At 41.5% G+C, this 22,390-nt stretch overlaps 2 protein-coding genes across 2 annotated transcripts; both read right to left on the bottom strand.

The window, feature by feature from the left end:
- Positions 1-2,379: 2,379 nt before the first annotated feature.
- On the bottom strand, positions 2,380-11,061 carry LOC120438661 (RLA class II histocompatibility antigen, DP alpha-1 chain-like). The gene is made up of 4 exons (XM_039609130.1): positions 10,904-11,061; positions 9,482-9,727; positions 3,318-3,602; positions 2,380-2,769 (listed from the first exon to the last, which is right to left on the bottom strand). Exons 1-4 carry the CDS (start codon positions 10,965-10,967, stop codon positions 2,654-2,656), a joined length of 711 nt encoding a protein of 236 aa, XP_039465064.1. The 5' UTR covers positions 10,968-11,061; the 3' UTR covers positions 2,380-2,653.
- Positions 11,062-14,486: 3,425 nt separating this feature from the next.
- LOC116331590 (H-2 class II histocompatibility antigen, E-S beta chain-like) lies at positions 14,487-21,841 on the bottom strand. The gene is made up of 8 exons (XM_039609076.1): positions 21,764-21,841; positions 18,176-18,448; positions 17,683-17,896; positions 16,440-16,507; positions 16,251-16,358; positions 15,796-15,942; positions 15,251-15,356; positions 14,487-15,034 (listed from the first exon to the last, which is right to left on the bottom strand). The coding sequence occupies exons 1-8, from the start codon at positions 21,816-21,818 to the stop codon at positions 15,013-15,015; spliced, it is 993 nt and encodes a 330-aa protein (XP_039465010.1). The 5' UTR covers positions 21,819-21,841; the 3' UTR covers positions 14,487-15,012.
- Between the last annotated feature and the right edge of the window lie 549 nt (positions 21,842-22,390).

Genomic DNA, 22,390 nt, shown 5'->3' with positions numbered 1-22,390 from the left:
GGTGTGGCAGGAGACATGTTGGTGGAATTTGGGGAGGACTGTCTTTAAGTTGGTGTGGTTCAAGTCGCCAGAACAATAAATGCAGCCTCAGGGAGTTTAATCTGGTGTTTGTTAATAGCTGCATAAAGTTCTTTCATGGCTAACCTACCATTAGCATCAGGGGGGATGCTAATGGGGAAAAACATGAAAAACATGACATTTGAGTCCATAATCTATCTGTTGTTAGTGATGGAGAGCCGTATCTCATCCATTTTGTTTGCCAGAGAACGGACATTGCTTAGCTTAGCTTAGCCCGTAGGCCTCCGCACCTACCTCGCCTTTGTTTACGTTCTCAGCGCCGCCTGCTTGCACTTCCGCCTGGCCGGGGAGAGTGGACAGCCTCTGGTGTTCTGGAGATCTCTGGGATGAGTCAGAGATCGGCGATAAAACTGTTGGAGTTATGAGTCCAAATGTCCAGAAGCTCTTGTCTGCTGTAAGTCAGCAACGCACAGCAATTCTGGATGAATAATCCGGTCAACAGTGGATAAAAAAAACGCTAAATAGCAGATTCTGGAGAGACACTGAACCTCGCGTTGTTCACGCACCGCCATCTTGGTCCAAGCAATTAGTAATTCCTTTTGTGCATAATTTTACATCGATGTTAATAATAATTTAATTAAAGCAACAAAACAACCTGAAGAGCCGGTTGGGAGTCGATCGGCCGAAAGAGCTAGTTCTCTAAAAAGAGCCGGAATTCCCATCACTATTACAAATAAAGGGTTCCTGGTTTGATACCAGGAGGACTCACAAATCCCTCTGTGGTTATTTCAGGATCAGTATCTAATAAAAATAAAAATAAAAACATGCAGGTACCTGCTGTGGCGATGTCATGTGAGCAAAGGTGCAGCTAAATGTTTTGTTTGTAATAATAAATCAGGGTCCCATCATGATATGAAACATCATATTGTTTCCACTGTTGAGTGTCTTTATGAAATAAAATCAATTATTTTATTTCATATTTAGTTTGGTTTATAACTTAAAGTTATACACCTCAGTACTCTAACCATGGATTACAGACAAACAGGAGTTGTTGAAAGTCTCATCGATCATGTTATAAACTGAGTTTTATTTGTTTTTTATCCTAACTGTAATCCTAACCATGATTCTTTCAAAAAGCACCCTTGGAGGTAACAGGACCAATGACCTTTTCAGCAGGAAGCCACCATGCACATGCAATCTTTATCTTCAAAATAAAAGCTGTGCTAAACTGTTTATTTAAGATGTTTCCTGATTTGATGAATGATTTAAGATTTTTATGAAAATGCAAATAATAAAATAAGTATCAACATGAGAAATTAAAATTAAAAAAGAGAAAAAATCCAAAACTCAACAACACAGGATTTATTAATCGTAGTGTGATCTTAAGTCATTTTATGCTGAAATCAATTGTTCCTTTTAAATTTTTGGTTTTCTACACACTGAAGTCATACTTTTATTTTTTTTAATGATGCTAAATGTTTCAGTAACAGGGAAGATGTGTTTTTTTTACCTCTCTGGGTGTTCTGGCTTTACGATAGGCCACAGCCCCACTGCATGTTGCAGTATTTAGTCTATTTGTGAAGAACTGTTTCACACTACTGATCTATCGATCTGCATTTCATGAACAATTATCTCTGAATCAGTGCACACCTGGTCTTATCAGATTTTCCAAAACCATTTCTACTCAAAATGTTCCTAAAGCCTTTGCTGGTTTGCACAGGGATGTTTATGAACAGTCTCAGGCTCAGACACAGCGCTCGAAAATCTGTCAAAAGTTTTAGTACGACTTTGCTAAGCTATGAACCCGCACCGCTTGATGGATTGTCGGAGCATTACGGTTGTCATAGGCAGGAGCTTCGCGGAGTGATACGTACTGTGCTTCAACATAATATTACCGTATTGTGTGTGTATAACGTCTTTTTAAGTTTTGTGGATATTATACATGGTTATGCTGAGTATATGTCGGTCAATTTCCACTGGAAATGCCTTTTGGTTAAACTGTCAGCAAGGAATTTGCATTTCCACTGTTAAATTTCTATAAAACTTTAATGCACATAAAAAACAGCTGCTTGTTTAAGTGAAAATACGTTGGGGGGTTTTTTGCACTAATAAAGTTGTGGAGTTGTAAAGTGTTTTTTCTAGTGTCAATTGTATCGTCAGTTATATCGTTATCGCAAATTTTCAAATGGATATCGTGATAAATGTTTTTGGTCATATCGCCCTGCTCTACTTTAGAGTTTGAAATCAGAACAAAGATTCTGTGTATTCAATTAAAAAGTCATGAGATCATTCTTTGTCAAGCACATAAAAAGTCCATATAAAAAGACAAAAACATTTAGATAACAAACTGAAGGGAATATATATATTTCAAGTTTTCCACCAGTAAATCTTTATTGGCATGAGAAACTTTCTGATCACCGTTCTCTGTAATCAATAATCAGTCACACTGATGGTCTGAAATCATTCTGACATGCTGCCACATCACCTGTTGGTCTTCTCACAAATTTTTTAGTTTATAACACACACACCTGTAAACTCAATGAAGAGCAGCAGTTCATCAGACTGGCTAGCTGCACCAGAAACAAAACTTCCATGTAATCAAATTACAAACTGCTCAGAGTTATTAAAACATCAGTCACTCGGTTGCTCTGATGAGTAAGAATATTCCTGCTGCCACACCGAGGACACCGACAGTCAGACCCACTCCACAAAACATGGCAGGTCCAAGAATGAGATCAGAGTTCACCACAGCTGCAGACAGAAACACAGAGAGTAATGTGAGCCTTCACATCTGGAAACAGTCATGGAGTCCCACAGGGTTCAGTGCTGAGAACTATATTTTTTTATTTCGGGCAATACTGTTTGAAAACACTGCATCATTTTCATTACTATGCAGATGATACTCAGTTATATTTATCTATGAAAGCAGATGAGACAACAGTAATGTCTAAAAGAGATAAAGTCCTGGATGGCTTCTAATATTCTGCTTCTTAATTCAAATACAACTGAGGTTATTGTACTCTGCCCTAAAAATCTTAGAAATATGGTATCTAACTAGATTCTTACTCTGGATGGCATTACCTTGGCCTCCAGTGACACTGTGAGGAACCTTGGAGAAGTTGCAGCTTCAGTGTTTTTATTTAGGCGTACTATTTTGGGTTACTTTTTGATTAAAAAAAAGTATAAAACTTCTCTCTCTGATATTGTTGACTCTTTACCTTAGCATATAAAGCAACTTGAGATTGCTGTTGTTGTGAAATTGTACAATGTGAATTGAATTTTGAGTTGAACATTCTCACCATAGAACTTGGTCATTGGTTGTATCAGGGCCACATGTTCCACAGTGCAGCTGTAGACGTCTCCCTGCTTTGGGATGAACTGAAGTCTGGACGTCTGTTTGAAGGAACCATCCTTGTTGGGGAAGGGAACGCTGGTGTTCGTTCCTTCTGTGACCTTCTGCTCGTTTTTGGTCCAGGTGACATTGACGGGAGCAGGATAGAAACCAGTCACATGACAGATCAGAGTGTTTTGGACTCCAAGTTCCACATTTAGTACAGTGTAGATGATCAGGCTGGAAGGAGGATCTGTGCACAAACATATACAAGTTACTCACAACACCATGCAACTTATTTAAGTGAATCAGTTGGCTAACAAAAAAAACTCCAAAAAATCTGTCCATCATGTCAATAAACTCAGTCAATTTCACAACATTTGTTCCTGTCCGGTTTTTCAGCAAGATCTCGCACTAATGAGGCTGCTTAAAGTCTTCTCCAGCACATCAGATGTTCCGTGGGTTCAGGTCTGAACACTGTGCTGGCCAGTCCATGATTAGAAATGCTTCTCACACACCGTGAACCACTCATTCACAGTTTGAGCCTAATGAATTCAGACAGGATCATTTTGTAAAATGCTCTCAGGGAAGGAAGTATTCCTTGGAAAAGGAAGCCCTCTCCTTGCCTCATGACTTGGTTATTAAGTATGCTCAGGTCCAAGGAGCTTGGAAAGAAAAGCGTCTGGACTTCTTTAAGTTGCTTGAAGACGTTTCTTCTATCATGCGATTTCCTGAGGTCAGATGGCCCAGGATGTGAGTGGGCGTTAAGGCGCCTGGGAAGGATCTCAAAACTGGATTATAGATGGCAGACAGTTGATGTCGTAAACCACCACCTCTGTTCAAAGATGGTTGCTCAAAGCGGACATAGATGGCCTCTTTCACTCCTCTTTCAAACCATCTGTCCAAAATGTAAACATTGGCATCCTCAAAAGAGTGACCTTTGACCTTTAGATGCAGATGAACTGCTGAGTCTTGTCCTGTGGAGGTGGCTCTTCTATGTTGTGCCATGCACTTGTGAAGTGGCTGTTTGGTCTCTCCGATGTAGAGGTCTGGGCATTCCTCGCTACATTGTACAGCATACACCACGTTGTTAAGGTTGTGTTTTGGGGGCGATCGTAGCTCAAGAGTTGGGAGCTCGCCTTGTAATCGGAAGATTGCCGGTTCGAGCCCCGGCTTGAACAGTTATGGTTGTTGTGTCCTTGGGCAAGACACTTGCCATCACCAGTGTGTGAATGGGGGAATGACTGGATGTGTAAAGCACTTTAGGGTCCTTAGGGACTAGTAAAGTGCTATACAAATACAAATAAGGGTAAAGGCTGTTTACCCTTTTTTTTTTTTTTTTTTTTTTTTTTTTGGAGTTTTGTCTTTCGGGTGAACCAGTTTGTGTCTGAGTGTGTTGCTGGGATGTCGTGCTTGGAGAAAACTCTCCTGAGTTTCTCTGGTACACCGGCTACATAGGGGATGACAATGTTGTTGCGTCTGTCTTTCTTATCCTCCCTCGCTGGTGTCTGATCTTCTTTTCTGTGCCTCTTTGCTGACTTTATGAACGCCCAGTTAGGATAACCGTATGTTTTGAGTGCTTCCTTTACATGTGTGTGTTCCTTCTTTTTCCCTTCAGGCTTAGAGGGAACATGTTCTGCCCGGTGGTGTAGGGTCCTAATTACTCCAAGTTTGTGTTCCAGAGGGTGATGGGAGTCAAAGAGGAGGTACTGGTCCGTGTGTGTGGGCTTCCGGTAAACTTCAATGTTGAGGTTGCCATTCTCTTCAATGTGCACAGCGCAGTCCAGGAAAGGCAACCAGTTCTCCTTTGTGTCTTCCCTGGTGAACTTGATGTTTTTATCCACGGCGTTAATGTGCGCAGTGAAGGATTCCACTTCTTTTTTTGATTTTGACCCAGGTGTCATCTACATATCTGTACCAGTGGCTGGGTACTCCTCCAAACTCAGGTCCTCAGCTGATGTCAGTGATTTTGATGCACAGCTTGACTAATTGAAGCAATCAAAAATCATAACACTGCCCCCAGAAGCATGGGCAGTAGCCACTAGAAATGGTGGATGTGTCCACCTCACGTCTTACTCTGATGTTCCATCACTTCGTAATGAGTAGATCAAAAACAGTTAACTCTGGATTCATCAGACCACAAGACTTTTTTGTGCTCCAACAGAAGAAAAAAAGTCCAGTCTACATGGTACTAAGTAAATTGTGCCTGTTTTCTGATTAGCTTCATTTGACCTTCTTCGGGCTATTTGAAGACAGCAGATTTAGTCTTTTAAGTCCAATGTGTTACCACAAAACAATGGTCTTATAGTACCATATCACTCCTTTAGAGCACTTTACTCTCACACTGCAGGCCTACTTGTTGTTCCTAGAGTATTTAAAAGTAGAATGGGAGGGAGAGCCTTCAGTTTTCAGGCCCCTCTTCTGTGGAACCAGCTTCCAGTTTGGATTCGGGAGACAGACACTATCTCTACTTTCAAGATTAGGCTTAAAACTTTGCTTTTTTCTAAAGCATATAGTTAGGGCTGGACCAGGTGACCCTGAATCCTCCCTTAGTTTTGCTGCAATAGCTGCTAGGAGATTCCCATGATGCACTGAGTATTTCTTCTTCAGTCATCTTTCTCACTGATTATGTGTTAATATACTTCTCTGCATGGAATCACACTTGTTATTAATCTCTCTCTCTTCCACAGCCTATCTTTTATCCCTTCTTCCTTCTCTCACCCCAACCGGTCACAGCAGGTGACACCATTGGTCCTTGGGTTTTAAACCTTTATAAATTTTTCTCTTCAGACTGGGGTGGCCCCAGCTTTATTAAACAAAACAAAAAAAAACAAAAAAACAAATCTGAGTCCAACACTACTTCAACATTTTAGGCCCATCTCCAAACTCTCATTTATGTCAAAACTCTTTGAGAAGACAGTTGCTGTCCACCTTACAGCATATTTGGAAAAACACAACATTTATGACTGTTTCCATTCTGTTTTTTGTAAATTGCATTCCACTGAAACAGCACTACAAAAACTCACTAATGATATTATGATCTCAGCAGACTCCGGAGAATACAATCTTAGTTTTGTTAGACCTTCCCTCAGCCTTTGACACAGTTGATCATACCATCCTAAGAAAAACAGACTGAAAGACCTGGTTGGAATGTCTGGCTCTGTTCTAGACTGGTTTAATCTTACATATCTGAAAATACTTTTTATTGTGTCTGCAATTCAGAGCTGCTGTGTGGAGTTCCTCGGGGTCCGTGCTGGGACCTATTTTGTTTTTAAAATACATCCATCCTTTAGGCCAGATAATGCGGCAGTTTCCTGATGTATCTTATCATCTTTTTGCTTATGATATTTAGCTATACTATTCATTTAAGCCTTCTGAAGTTCATAACCTCTCCGCTCTGATTGACTGTTTAGCAAACATTAAACAATGGTTGAACAACAATGACAGTATTGGGTTTTGTAAGCTCTATTGTGAAGCACTTTGTGACACATGTCTGTGAAAAGTGCTATATGAATAAACTTTACTTACTTACAATATAAAGCGCCTTGAGGCGACTGTTGTTGTGATTTTAGCTCTGCATTTTCATTAATGTGGAAGTGCTTACTTTTGCTGATGAACCTTCACAGTCATTCAAGATATTTCATTCAACCACATTTCGTGCTTGAAGATGAGACCAGGGGCAATGAGATGTGTCCTCCTATGATAATGCTTCTCTGGCGCATGCTGTTAGATTTGTGCTGCCTACTATATTCTGGATATTAAATAAATTATTCATGTGTCCAAACCTGGAACTCAGTGATAATAAAAGTCCCAGCAAAGTCACATTTGCTAACTCAGCCTGTTTATGATCAGAAGACGTCTGCTCAGATCATCTTTATGTATGTCACAGTCTGTGAGGCAGATTGTGTGGACACGAGAGGTGTGGACCCAAGTGCAGACAAAAAGACAGATAGGCAGATGTTTAACTGTAGGCGAGCCTTTATTTCTGGCTGCAAGAAACACTATGAACAAAGGTGGACTGGAGGAAGTGAGAAAAGCAAACAAAAACCTGAAACCAGGAACAAGGAACCTGGGACTTGGAAATTGCGGGGAAGAAATGCAGATGAACCTATGGGGAACAAAAGGAAACACACACACATACAGACAGTAACGAGGTAAAACGTAACAACAGGGAGACACAGCTCAACCTAATCTGATGAGATGAGACAGGAAGGAAGCAAAACAGAATAAACCAACACAGGACAAGGGACTATTAAAGTAAAACAGGAAATCCACAAAGCCGAAATCAGGAACATTAGAAACAACACAAGGATCACAAGAGAGGGACAGTGGCAAAACTTAATGGCTGGAAAAGAACTAAATATTAGAGGAAAGGCCCTCTGAGGGTGAGGCCTGATGGGAAATGTATTCCAAGCGGTGAAGGGATGTGTGGGACTGCCCCGTTCTTGTGAGTGTTTATGTAGCGAGGGAGAGAGAAGAAAGGGGGAAAATAACGAGTAGCCACGGAAGAGACGGAAGGAAATGTATTAAAAGGAATATAATTGTCATGGTTGGCTGTGTGGTAGGCAGGCAGGAGTGGAGGACCCAAAATGCAGGACTCAGACATGGGAGTTCAACTTAAAGCGCAGCTTTATTGCTGGGAAAAACCACTACTTAACAAAACTCACCTAAAGACAACAAAAACCCAAGAGAACTAAAACACTGAAACTGAAGTACTAAACAGGAGCGGGAGACTAAACACTGGTAACACGGAAGCAGAACACACAGCTAGTTGAGGGGACAACGCAACACTGACAGAGAAACACAGGGCTTAAATACACAGAGTGGTAATCAGGGAATGGGCAACAGGAGGGAGACACAGCTGGGAGAGATCAGGGCTAACGAGACAGGGGGAGCAAAGCTGCACACACTAACATAAGACAAAGACTTTCACAGTAAAACAGGAAACAAGAAACCACTAAACAAAGATGCAGGCACGACACTGAGAGACAGACTAGACACTGAACAGAAACTGCAATAAAAATGAGAACCCAAGACCTAAGAACTGATCCCTCACCAAGAATAACTGAAACAGATCTATAATGATAATAATAATAATAATGGTAAATGGTCTGTACTTATAGCGCTTTTCTAGTCCCTAAGGACCCCAAAGCGCTTTACATATCCAGTCATTCACCCATTCACGCACCCATTCACACACTGGTGATGGCAAGCTACGTTGTAGCCACAGCCACCCTGGGGCGCACTGACAGAGGCGAGGCTGCCGGACACTGGCGCCACCGGGCCCTCTGACCACCACCAGTAGGCAACGGGTGAAGTGTCTTGCCCAAGGACACAACAACCGAGACTGTCCGAGCCGGGGCTCGAACCTGCAACCTTCCGATTACAACTCCCAACTCTTAAGCCACGATCGCCCCATAATAATAATCAACAAAGCACCGGAACATCAGAAAATAATCCAAACTATAAGAAACTCAAAATGCTGGGTCAACACTGACCCAGAACCGTGACAATAATAACTCCTGCGGCAGCCACAGTTGTGTCGGCGATTCTCATTGTGAGTAAACTGTTACAGCACACTGTACATGGTGTTCGCGCTTTGGAGGAAATTAGAGTTCCAATGAAGCAGTTTTCCTACACCTCCTTCTGTCTTTTTACTAGCTTAGTTGACCTGTACAGTAAGCTAGTTACCGGCTACGAGCCTGTCACAGAACCTGAAGTTTCCTTACTACGGTTCGGGGCCATGGACCTGGTGAGGTAACATAAAGAACAACTAAGAAAACTAGAAATACAAAAGACAAAGCCATGAAAAACCACAAAATTACAGAAGATTAAATTTAAAAAAAAAAACATAAACACAGAGTCACCAGACCCGGACCATGACAGTGTGTTGTTATTTGAAATGTGGTCTGATGTGATCCTGAGTATGAATTCAGTGCCTGACTGCAGTTTATCTAAAACACTTTCTCCCCTGATCTGAGCCAACTGCCAGTTCTTCCTGATTCATCTACGTGCTTGAAATAAAACCATAAAACTAAAGCAGGTCCTGTGCTTTCAGCAGAATCTCATTAAAATAGCGACACTCCCTGAATGTTTCTGCTCTTTACATGTGGACTGGTGATTCATGTTTACCGAGTTCTTTGGGAACGTCCTTCATAGCCTGACGAGTCACCTTCAGGTTATATCTGCAGACCTGCTGATCAGCCACAGCTTCTTCATAGAAACCTGGAAAGCTCATCGGATCTGCAAAGACTGGCAGAGAATCGACTCCCATCTGTTTGTTGAAGTCGGCGTACCAGACCACCTCATCATCCAGCATCAGCACGCTGTCTCCATCAGTATCTGAACAGCCATTAATCCAGTTGTCCCCATACAAAACTTCATGGTGTTAGGAGGAGAGAAACAGAGGGTGGAGTCAGTGTCTGTCAGGTTCATATGGACCAATCACCTATCAGAGCTTAAACCCTTTCACTGATCGTTCATCAAATTTCATTTCTTAAACGTGTGTTTGAATATTGGTTACACAGTATGTTTGTTTGCCACAGAAAAGAATTTACAGTTACACCAGCTCATTCTTTTCATGCTGCTGGTGACTAAATCAGTGCCACACCTGAAGTCACACACATCTGATCATGTCTGTGCTGCCAGGCATGAAGTAAATAAATAAATCCTAAATCCACTCAGTAAAACTTTAACATGTGAACAAACAGGAAGAAGAGTTTTGAGCTTCCATGTTTAGTCCTCTGTTGTAAAAAAGCTCATATTTCGGCACACAATGCTTCATTTGCATATTCAAACATAAAATTAATGAAAACTATTGACTAAAAAAACAGTTGCCATCATTTAAGTAAGAGGTAATTATTCTGGGAAGTTTCATGTTCAGTCTGTTGGTTTCAATCCAATTTTTTTGTACAGAGCACTTTATGAAAATAGCATAGATGACCAAAGGGATCTACAGGTAAAAGAGCAAAAAATATCAAACATATATTCAATAACAAGAAAAATTAATTACAGTAAAATGGGGGAAATGGAAATAAAACATACGATAAAATGTATCATAAATTAAACAAAAAACTATGTAGAAAAAAAAATAAAAAAGTTAACTCTGGTCTTAGTGTTGCTGTGGAGAAAACATCTGTTTTTTAGTAATATGATCTGTTAAGGGCTAATACACCAAATATAGCTCCTTGTGACTCTGTGTTATTGTACCTACAGTATAACCCAGTGTCACTCCTGCCCAGTTTCTCCATGAATGTGGGTCAGCACAGAGGTTTAAGTGCCAGCTGAACAGAACAGCAACATATGAGAACTGGTCCATTCACCACTTACGGTCAACAAAGCTCAGTACAAGACTCAAACCCAGTGTAAACATACACCTCATCCTCCTGTGTCAGCTAGTTTAGTGTGTGTGTGTGTGTGTGTGTGTGTGTGTGTGTGTGTGTGTGACTTTAAGAGTTTCTTTGGTTTCACTTTGACACTCTTGCCTGCATTTCTTAATAACTCATGCATGAAAGGGTAAAAATACAAGAGTTCATGAGTGAATTAGAGACTCACCATCAGCCGAGACACAGAGGACCGAGGAGAGGATGAGGAGCAGCACCCACACCTCCATCTTCATCAGCAGCAGCTCTGTGACTTTCACACTCTCTGAATGTCTGTGAGCTCAAACACACACAGCAGCCAATCACAGAGATGGGACCACATGATGTCATCTGTGTCCAGGCAGACAGCGGCACCAGGCCCATGAACACACACACAGACAGAACTGAGATTAATGCTTATATTTCATGTAGAAACTTGTTTTTGCCAGAACCTGATGACGATCACAGGTGTGCTAAGCAACAGGAAACAGGTGGCTTGGGAGTGGCTGGTTCACTGAGGACACCTGGTGGACCGATGGAGAACTGCAGAGGTGATCTGGTGACACCTCTTTGAGTCCAGGGCAAGGTTTTGGGGGTGGGGGGTGGCTTCATCCTTCTGCTGTGAGCTCATCATCAGGGTCCATCATCCATCCTGCTCTGTCTCCAAACTACAAATTACTGAACCTTCCAGGACTTTCAGAATAAGAATTCTGCCCTCAGCCTGTGGGAAACAATATTAATAATCAGAAAGAGCCCTTATAACACTCAGCAGTAGCAGCCAGGTGGAGTTTCAAACACACAAAACATTTGTGGCAGTCAAAGAGTCCCAGAGTCACATGTTGCTCATGATGTGGGGATGATGGTTGTCTTATTTCTGTGAATCACGTAATGAGGTTTCACATTTTCCTGCTGACCTTCGTTAACTGATCACTGTGTAACAGTGAAGTTCAGGTTGAAGAAGCAAGCTCCTAACCCTTCATCATTTGTTTGAAGCCAGCTCACCCCTCCTGCATACACTTTTCCGAGAATACACGCTTCTTCTGCAGTTCAGACTCCTGACATTTCTTCGGAGGTGGAGGAACACCAAAGTAATTACTTACAGGAGCTTGTTTCGACATCTTTAAGAGCTCTAAACAAATGTCTGTCCTCTTTCAGAAAATCATATGTATGCAAATGCACGTTGCAACTTCTTATCCGGTGCACGTTTTTCATTTTGACTGCACATGCGCACCTGCAGACCACTTATGTGCCCCCCCTGGTTATAGACCTGCTGTGGTGACTGTACCAGAGGCCAAACACGCTGATCCCAAAGGCAGCAGCATCGCTACCTCACAGGGTGGAGGAGGTCGAAATCATCATCCATCCATCCATCTTCATCCGCTTTATCCGGGGCTGGGTTGCGTGGGCAGTAGCCTAAGCAGAGAAGCCCAGACCTCCCTCTCCCCAGCCACCTCCTCCAGCTTATCCAGGGGAACACCAAGGCGTTCCCAGGCCAGCCGAGAGATATAATCTCCCCAGTGTTTCCTGGGTCTGCCCCGGGACCTCCTCCCGGTGGGACATGCCCGGAACACCTCAACTGGCTCCTTTCGATGTGGAGGAGCAGCAGCTCTACTATGAGCTTCTCACCCTATCTCTAAGGGAGAGGCCAGCCACCCTTCGGAGGAAGCTCATTTCTGCTGCTTGTATCCGCGATCTCGTTCTTTCGGTCACTACCCACAGCTCGTGGCCATAGGTGAGGGTAGGGTCGTAGATCGACCGGTAAATTGAGAGCTTCACTTTTACACTCAGCTCCCTCTTCACCACGACGGACCGGTGCAGCATCCGCATCACTGCAGCCACAGCACCAATCCGTCTGTCGATCTCCGGCTCCCTTCTCCCATCACTCGCGAACAAGACCCCGAGATACTTGAACTCCTCCACATGGGCCAGGAATTCATCTCCGACCCGGAGTGGGCACTCCACCCTTTTCTGGCTGAGAACCATGGCCTCAGATTTGGAGGTGCTGATCCTCATTCCCGCTGCTTCACACTCGGCTGCAAACCATTCCAGTGCGTGCTGGAGGCCTTCACCCGATGAAGCCAACAGAACCACATCATCCGCAAAAAGCAGAGATGAGATTCTGAGGCCACTGAAGTGAAAGCCCTCCGCCACTTGGCTGCGCCTAGAAATCCTGTCCATAAAAATTATGAACAGAATGGGCATAAAGTTTCATCATGCGAAACTTTATGGTGATATTCTCTCGAAGGATGTAATCAGTCTGTCTGTCAGTGCTGACATCAGCACAAACTGCTGATATCATCATGTTCTAATAAAATCAGAATAAAACATCAAAGTTTAAGTAGAGCTCTTGGCCTTTGGGGAATGTGGCACTCTCTCAGCGCTCCCTTTAAAAGGTCAAAGGTTACTTTAACAAAGAATTCTTCAAAATTCTAGGTCATAGTGACCTTTGACCCTTGACTGCCAAATTCTACTGAGTTCATTGTTGAGTTGAGTCAAAAATCAACTGGAAGCGTTGCGTGTTCACTGATTTTATTCACAACATGGTTTCAGTGTCATATCGGTTCTCTGCTGCAAAACAAGTTTTATATGTGCAGTTTGTTACTAACACTGCTGAATGAAGCCTAAACTGTGTCTCATTGTCATTGAATGTGTTTATTTGGTGAGTTAGGAACTGACTAAATGTTGAGTGATTCTGATCTGACACTGACTCTCTTTTAGACTGCAGGAAAAACAGAACGCCACACTGTAAGAAAAAGTCCTAATATAAAAGTATTTTACTGTATATTTTAGTTTTGTTCTGTTCTTCTAGAATATCATTAAATTTACATAAATAGACTGTGATTTCACATTTCAAATGTAAATTAATGTAAAATCACAGTAATGTAATAAAACATGATTTTCTTGTTTTTCAAATGTATCTGTCAGTACATATGCATATTTAGATTGTTAAAATACATTCACAAATGTATCATAATTTCACAAATATCTGTCCGTTATTTGAAAGATTGAACTATTAAATTCAAATGTAATGCTATGGAAAAATATATAAAATGATTCTTATAAACTTCTTTTACATCAAATAATTATTACTATTATTGCTTTTTAGGGCGATCGTGGCTCAAGAGTTGGCAGTTCTCCTTGTGATCAGACAGTTGGCGGTTCGAGCCCCGGCTCGGACACTCTCGGGATTGTGTCCTTGGTCAAGACACTTCACCTACTGGTGATGGCCAGAGGAGCTGATGGTGCAATGTGGCAGCCTCGCCTCTGTCAGTCTGTCCCAGAGCATGTAATCCATTATTATTTAAACCAGCTGTTAACTGTATATGTCTGTACATTTAAGTATTATTATTCATATTGCCACATTCACTGACCTTGTTCATAGGTAATTTCATTGTTTAATCACATTAAAATGTTCCTAATTTAATGTTTAAAAGCACTTGAAAAAGGCAAAATCCCATGTAAAATTAGGGCACCAAACTGTATTGTCATTACTGAAAATAACTATATTTTTATGAGAAAGTTATTTTCTGGTATTTTCTGGTATTATTTTGGCGCCCCAGCTGCCGGAATATTACTGTTTTTTAGGATTTGTTTTAACAGTGCAGTTCAACCAATCACATTTATTTAAACAACAAAGTGCCACTCAGAGGGATCATTTTCATTGGAAGAAGAGTCACATGATCTAAGCTAAAAAGCCTGTCAGTTAACACAAAGACACACTAAGGAGTGAAAACTCTCTCTCTATTTACCACATATGAAACGAGACAGAGATCACATGACTGTGGAAACTGCTTTATTGAGAAAAGAATCAGGAAGTGAAAATACAACAAATAGCTGACAGTGTGATTCTCAGAGTGTGGTTTCATCAGAGTGTGGTTTCATCAGAGTGTGGTTTCATCTTTAAACCTGTGTGTGTGTGTGTGTGTGTGTGTGTGTGTGTGTGTGTGTGTGTGTGTGTGTGTGTGTGTGTTTGATAACGCTGGAAAGTCACACACAAAGATAAACACCCACAGAGCTCCGCCTCCTCCAACCTCGCTGTCCTCCAGCTCTGGTCCATCCTGGAAGCAGCTCACCTGGTTGGGCCTGAGCAGTTCCTGCTGTCAGACAGCTGTAAAGACTCTGAGAACACTCTGCACACACATATGATGACTCCACCACTGAGGCTCCAGCAGACACATCTTGGTCCACATTCAGCCTGACTCTAACAGCCTGGATCAAACACAGAGCTGCCAGCTGCTGCTGCTTTTGCTCCCAGCTATCAGACAGAAGCAGATCCAGCTCCAGGTCCACAATCAGGATCAACTACTGGGAACCAGCATCAGTCCTGGGGCACAGACAGAGAAAACAAGGAGATGGCTCATCGTTAGAACAGGTCTGACTGCTTTAAACCAGGATGTGTATTGCGTTAACCAACAGCTCCGCACTGGTCCCCACAGTCTGCTGGTGTGTAGCAGCAGATGTGCCGGCACAAAAACTATAAATCTTATATGATCTATTCAAATAAATCATGAGGATAAATCAAAGCAGCCTGGAGCAACACCTGGTTTTGGCCTGCTTGGGGAAGAAGTCGTAGACTCTGCAGAGCGCCAAGGCAGGATGACGACCACCAGAGGGTGGCATCGAGTGAAGCCTGACCAATGGCATCACTGGAACATGAAAAATAAAAACAGTCTGAACACAGAAGGGAAACTTTGACACGTAATAAAGTGCCAGCTGTTGGTAGCTGTTCATGAACACATGAAGAAGAAGCTGGGACATCTTCATTTAAAGTGCTTTTATAAAACCTCCACATGTACCCGAACACATTATTCTCCATGAGACCAACATCTCACTCAGATCTAGAAACACCTGGTACCCTCACACAGTTTTAATGTCTCACTGATGAAGTTGAATTATGAATCATTTTTTCCAGTGGGCTGTGTGTGAGACACCTGTTTTTACTGTGAAAGGAGCAGAACTCCAGACGACGCTAGTTTTACAGAAAGATGAAACCATCAGCAGTGTGTTCAGTCAGGAGCTGATCCCTCAGTGAGGACCTGAGCTTTCATGTGATGATCTGATGATGTCACAGAAACACTGAGTCACCTGACTTAGGCAGAACATTTGTGAAGCAGAGCTCAGAGCCGGGTTTGAAGAACATCTCCTTCTGAGGTCTCCACAAGCTCAGAGCTGCAGCATCTTTGCTCCAGTCCTCTGCCTGTTTCTCACTGAACCTGCAAGCCAAAGATGTATCTGCAACACAGAGAACGAGGGTCAAAGGTCAAAGGTGATGGCTCAGGCTGAACTGACACGTCACAGTTCTAATGTTTTTTGCCTAAAACTTAAACCCAACAATCCAACTGATCCAAGTTATCTTTACTTTGGACAAACTGAAGCTGTTCAGAAGCTCCATCAGCTTCTGGAAGTCACAGCTTCTCTTTTCTTTGCTGCAACTTTAGTCTGGTGTTAATTAATTTTAGTCTGATCTGACCTGGTTTTCGCCTGGGCTAAACTAGTTTTAGTCTGGTTTAAACTGGTTTTTGACTGAGTGTTGGTCTGACCTCCACTCTTCCTCCTGTAGATGACTCCAGCCAGAAACAAGATCAGACCCAGGATCAGTCCTACGGCTCCAACGATGATCAGTCTCTCTGTTTCAGGCATGGGAGGGACTGAAGACACAGGTGAGATTCACACAGGTGAACGGACACACAGGGAGGTGTACAGGTGTGTCGATACAGACAGGTATTTACCCCAGTTAATAATCAGTGGTTTCTCCAGGCTGGCGTGCTCCACCACACAGGAGATCTTCTCTCCAGACCTTCAGCACAAACACAAACCAACATCACTGATATTTATCTGTTTATCTGATTTGTGTGATCAGCTGATGGTTACCTGATCACCTGCAACACATTTTATATGATGGACTTGACTCACAAAGATGTGGAAAAGAGAAATTATGGAAATGTTCACATAACTGAATCAGCAAACGTCCTGTTTTAAACTTTCAACAATATTAAAAACAATCTCTGGGACTTCCTGTTTTCGATCTGAATTTTCAGACAGTTCCTGCTGTTAGGGTTTTGTATTGTTGATTGTCATTTATGCTTAGAAATATTTATGCCATATGCTTAGAAGTATATAATCGATTGTGTAGTGATAGGAGGTTTAATCCTTAGTAGTCTGCAGAGACACGTTGTGTGCATTCCAGAGCACTCTGGGAGCATGGGAGAGGCCGTGCCTTGTCTTATTGTTTTATGGTATAGGAGGACACCTTCTCTGTATCTGGTTAAGCATAAGAGCCTTTTGTTTAGATGGACCGCTAGACTCCTGGCACCAGCTTTGGGGAGTCTTCAAGGGGTCACATCTTGACCCCACACATAGACACATATAGACACACACACAAGGTATTCTTTGTTCACATGTATACCTATGTAAGATGTCATATGTTAATGATTCTATGCATATTCGTGGAACCACAATAAAAGAGCAGTGTTACGGGGGAGCGGACGAGAGCAACTGGGGTCAAGCGAAGGAACGGCGCCTGTCCAGTTCTCTCCCGTGCACGTGAAACATAAAGAATGTTGCCTACTCGTGTCTTGCTTGCTGTGTAATTACATTGCCTTCAACGTTCCAGCGAATAGGGTTAAGCTATAAACCTATCACCTGCTGAAACACTCGGCACTGCAGAAACTGGAACGTCGGATGGGTTCAATTTTAGCAGGAATAAGGAAGAAGAAGTGGGAACAGGTTTCACAGGCTGAGCTGTGAATATGGGATGTTGTGGTTATTCAAACTAAAGTCAGTGAGCTGGAGCCACAGAAGAAAACTTGGACAAAGATCAGAGTTAACAGCCTGAGCTGAAGGATCAGACCCTTCAAACATCACCATTGAAGGAGTTTGGTGCTGACAGTGGAATTATCCTGGAGAGGGCACACGTGGTCAGACTGTCCAGGCAAACAAAGAGTCCTGGTTCCAGGTTTGACCTGGACTCACCTGGGCATGTACTCCAAGTGGGAGTGGACCTGGTAGAGCCAATCACCATTTGCAAACTCTTCAGTGGAAGTGATGTCAGAGGTTATTTCCTGTCCATTTCTCACCCAGCTCACTTTGATCCATTTGGGGTAGAAGTCATAAACGCTGCAAACCAACATGGCAGGATGGTGACAACCAGGAGCCATCGTGGAGTGAAGTCTGACTGATGGTTTCACTGGAACATCAGAAAGAGGAGAAATGTTTTTACTTTGTTCAAAGTTAAAACTGCAACACAATAAAGCTGAAGTGACTTTATAAATATAACAAGCCTGAAATGGCTACAGAACTACAGAGAACATGTAGCTTTAACTGAATGTGTCAGATTAAACCTTCAGCAGTGTTAGCTGTAAACTATAAGTGCAGAGAGTTCAGTCAGGAGTTGTGTTGATGATAATGCATCAGCGGGATGAGGTTTATATGATGATCTGATGATGTCATAGAACCACAGACTCACCTGACTTAGAAAGAACATTTGCGTACCAGATCCCAATGTTGTATTGGCAGTACGTCTCCTTCTGAGCTCTCATTGCAGCGAGCTGTCCAGGATCATTGTTCCACATCTCTGCATTCTTCACACCAAACTCAGTGTATCCAACATACTTTCCCACATCACTGTCAAACCTGATTAACTCCATTCTGTTGTAATAGTAAGATCTGATAAACTCGATGTCCTTCAGCTCAGTGGAGTTAAACAGGCAGCGAGTTGAAGAGTAAAGTTCATATCCATCTGAAACACAAAGATCAGAGAATCACTCTCCTTTAGTAGTTTGGGAAACCTTTAAGAACATGTTGTTGGAATGATATGATCATGATAGCTTCACCTTATTTAGATCATTAAGCTTACCAACAGAGTATCAGTTAGATTTCATATATATAACAACAATTCACAAAAATACGGCAGACCCTATAGCAAGGGTCTTGAACTCCAGGCCTCGAGGGCCGGTGTCCTGCAGGTTTTAGATATTATCCTGTGTCAACACACCTGAATCTAATGATTAGTTCATTACCAGGCCTCTGGAGAAGTTCAAGATATGGGCTGTGTCCCAAAACATAGGCCGCATCCTTTGGAGGACCTGGCCTTCTATTTTATTATTTTATTCTATTCTGTACAGTTGTGTACTGTATTTATTCTTATTGTATTCTAATTTTTGCTTCATAACTTTTGCACTGTCCACTTCCTGCTGTGACAAAACAAATTTCCCACGTGTGGGACTAATAAAGGTTATCTTATCTTATCTTATCTTATCTTATCTTATCTTATCTTATCTTATCTTATCTACGTGGGCCGGGTCCTTCGAAGATCGAGAAGGCTGGAAATGCGAGTTTGTGAAATTGGACGGTCTAGCCTTCAGATTTGCGTCACCGCTGTCTCGGTGGAGTTTAATAAACTCGGCCGTCTGCTCCTTGCTATCTAAAATATAACAGGACACCGGTGTAAATTCTCGACTGTCTCACACTTCTGTTTAATCAGTTTTCTGTTTGACGTTTATTCAGCTGTGTGAAAATCCTGGAGGAACCCACCCGATGGATCAATAAAGTTTTATTTAAACTAATCTAATAATCTAATAACTTTGATTTCAGCCAAACCAATTTACTCCAGAACAAACAAAACACTGAAAAAAGCCAAACAATTACATTTTTAAGTTTTCCGAGTGACTTATATATCATGTTTAACCAGAGTAGCGAAAAACAGCGGGGGTCTGAAAAAGATGAAGCCGGGAGTCCGCTGCTCTCGCCAGCTTGAGTAACCATTGAACCCCCTGGCTAGCTATCAAGCTGGTGGGTAACAGACGGAGCACAGACGGAGCACTTTTGCAAATACGCGATGTCTTGATAAACCAAGCAGATATTTGAAGTTCACACACCCACATTCTCACCAGAAAATATGTTAAAAGTTTATTTTGAGACCCAGAAAGAGTAATATGAGTAATATTGAAACTTAGTAGTAGCCGCCATTGTTGGAAACTAGAATTGGCTGGGTCGCGCTATGAATTCTGGGATATGTTGGGCCACGAAGGACACATCTGACCCATTCTTCAAATTCGTGGAAAAAGAGGACGCATTTGTTGACTGCATTTTAAGGAGTCGATGAATTGGGACAGCCTTCGTCGCCTGGCCGTGACGTAATCGGCCTTCAAATGCAGCCTCCAGAGGATGCAGCCGACGTTTTGGGACACAGCTATGTTGAGGAAGTAATTCAGCCATTTAAATCAGCTATGTTAGATCGAGTATGCACATTGAAGGATATATCCTGGTTAAAAATGTCAAGAGTCCTCACAGTGTTACTGGAGAAAATCCTGTCCAGTTTTTCGTTGGATGCCATGTTTCTGAAATTTTTCTGAGGTTCAAATATGAAAACATCACTTTGTCTGAATAAAGGAGAACAGATCGACAAGTTTATGTCTTTAAGACATACCTGTATGTTGTGGCAACATTTCAAAACAATGTATTTTTGTTGGTTAATAACACGTGATGTTCTAATGTCATAATGCAATGTTACAGAAAAGTCTCTGTGTGACTGGATCGTGTGTTTGTAGGGAGAGTCTGAATAGGAATAAGCAGAATAAGGAAACAGATCAGAGTGTCTTCTGCATATAAATTGAAATTTAGCTTCATTTGTGTGGGAATTAGCCAGATGTACAGTTAAAAAAACAGAGAACTGTGGAGTCTCACTGTTTGTATAGTTCAGTTAAGAAGAAGAGATGTTAACCACTTCTCACTTTGTTTCATGAGTTATTTGTTTCTAGTGGCTTGCCTTTATTTTTACTTCCGATCTCTTTGTATAAACTACATTTACTCAGTATTTCACATTAAGACCATCGCTTTTTTTTCCTCTGCAAAAAATCTTTGTGAAAATTTATCAAACGCTGCATTTGATCTTCATGCAGATGACACAATGATCTATTGTTCTGATAATTCAGTAATACAAACCCTTAATTTCCTCAAGCTGCCTTTGATGATGTTCAGGCCCATTTTTCTCTAATAAGCTGGCGTTAAATGCAGATAAATACAAGCTCATGTTAATCTCAAATGGCAAAGAATGTTAGCTATGTTTCCTAAGATTAAAACCATCTAATGGGCTGAAATTGAAATGGTCACATCTTATAGATATTATTAGAGATCAGAATTTGTCATTTAAAACTCAAATTCAAAGGTAGGTGAGGAAAACCTTTTTGTAACTTTTTTTTTTTTTTACCTTTATTCTGGTGATCTGCTTTTCATGAATGCCCCTGCTTAGTACTTGAAGAGGTTGGGGACTGTCTACCATGGTGTTTTCTGTTTTATTACTGGCTGTGGAAATTGACTACATCACTGTTTTCTGTATGTTGCTGCTAAATGTCCATGGCTGAAATTGTGAGAAATGGTTACCCTGTAGAAGTTTAAGTCAGTTTTAAAGGAATAAGAGAATAACTCTTTAGTCTGTGTGACTGGTTTTAATTGTTGCTCTTAATGCAATTTTTCACCTGTTTGTATGCAATATAGTATTTGTTTTAAATTGCCGTTATGTGTTGTATATGTTTTTACTTTTACTGCCGTGATGCCAGGTCTCTCTTCCAAATGAGATTTGAATCTCAATTAGATTTTTTCCTGGATTAATAAGGGTTAAATGTTAAATACATAACATTTATGTACATTTACTTTACATATAAATAGTTTCTGGTGTGAGACCAGGAGGAGACACAATTCCCTGTGGCACGGCTGATGGACCAGGACTGAGTCTAACAGTTACTTTTATAATTGATTAAATACGAGTAAAATAAAGCAGCAAACTGATCTTTGTGAAATTATTTGTTTTATTCAGCAGTTTAACAAGTAGACTGATGGATGAATTCATTAATCCAGCTGTGATGCTGTAAAGCTTAATGATAGCTGAAGCAGTGAACTTCAGCTCTGAGAGACAGACAAGCATCATCACCGATGTAGGTTACAGTGCATCAACCACAATGAAAATAATATCACATCTCATCCTTCACTTTCCTTTGATCAGTGAACACTCTGTGTCTGTGACTGATCAGGTGTTTGATTAGTGTATTGATCTTACCTGCTGTGCAGATGTTGATGAAGAGGAGGGTGAAGCATAAAAACTTTGAAGCCATGTTCTTGGGTTGTGCTGCACAACTCTGACACAGTCTGACTGAAAGCTGCTGTAAAAACCAGAGTGCAGGGTCACATGACCACAGCATCAGCTGTTACCAGGAAGAAATCTATATATAAGAATGTTATATATTTTTTGACAGTCCAGGATGTGCCCTGCCTCCAGCTACCCTGTGTTGCTATTTGAATACCTGAAGCCTGATGGATGTTGTCAATTATAAACCAGAAACTCACAAATAGGTTAAAGTATTTCATATTACTCTCATTACTGAGAGATTTTATCAATTTGTTGGTTTATTCGGCTGTGATTTGGTGAAGTTTACAGTGATCAGGTACAGAGCAGCTGTGGCGTTCATGGTCAGTGTGAAGATATAAGGGAAGCAGACATTTATATTTGATGTAATGATGCTGAGTAAATTCACTGACTGAATTTGACCCTTTACACTAGCTTTATAGAGTCTAATGGTTGAATTGCAACAGGTTTTGGACATGATCGCACAGGAGTTAAAGATATTAAAGAAGTGGTTTGATAGAAACAAATTGCCTCTAAATGTAAATAAAACAAATTTATGTT

This window comes from Oreochromis aureus, linkage group 3 (genome assembly GCF_013358895.1).
Source record: "Oreochromis aureus strain Israel breed Guangdong linkage group 3, ZZ_aureus, whole genome shotgun sequence".
In the NCBI taxonomy this organism is placed as follows: Eukaryota; Metazoa; Chordata; class Actinopteri; order Cichliformes; family Cichlidae; genus Oreochromis; species Oreochromis aureus.
This window is presented reverse-complemented; position numbering and strand designations above follow the sequence as displayed.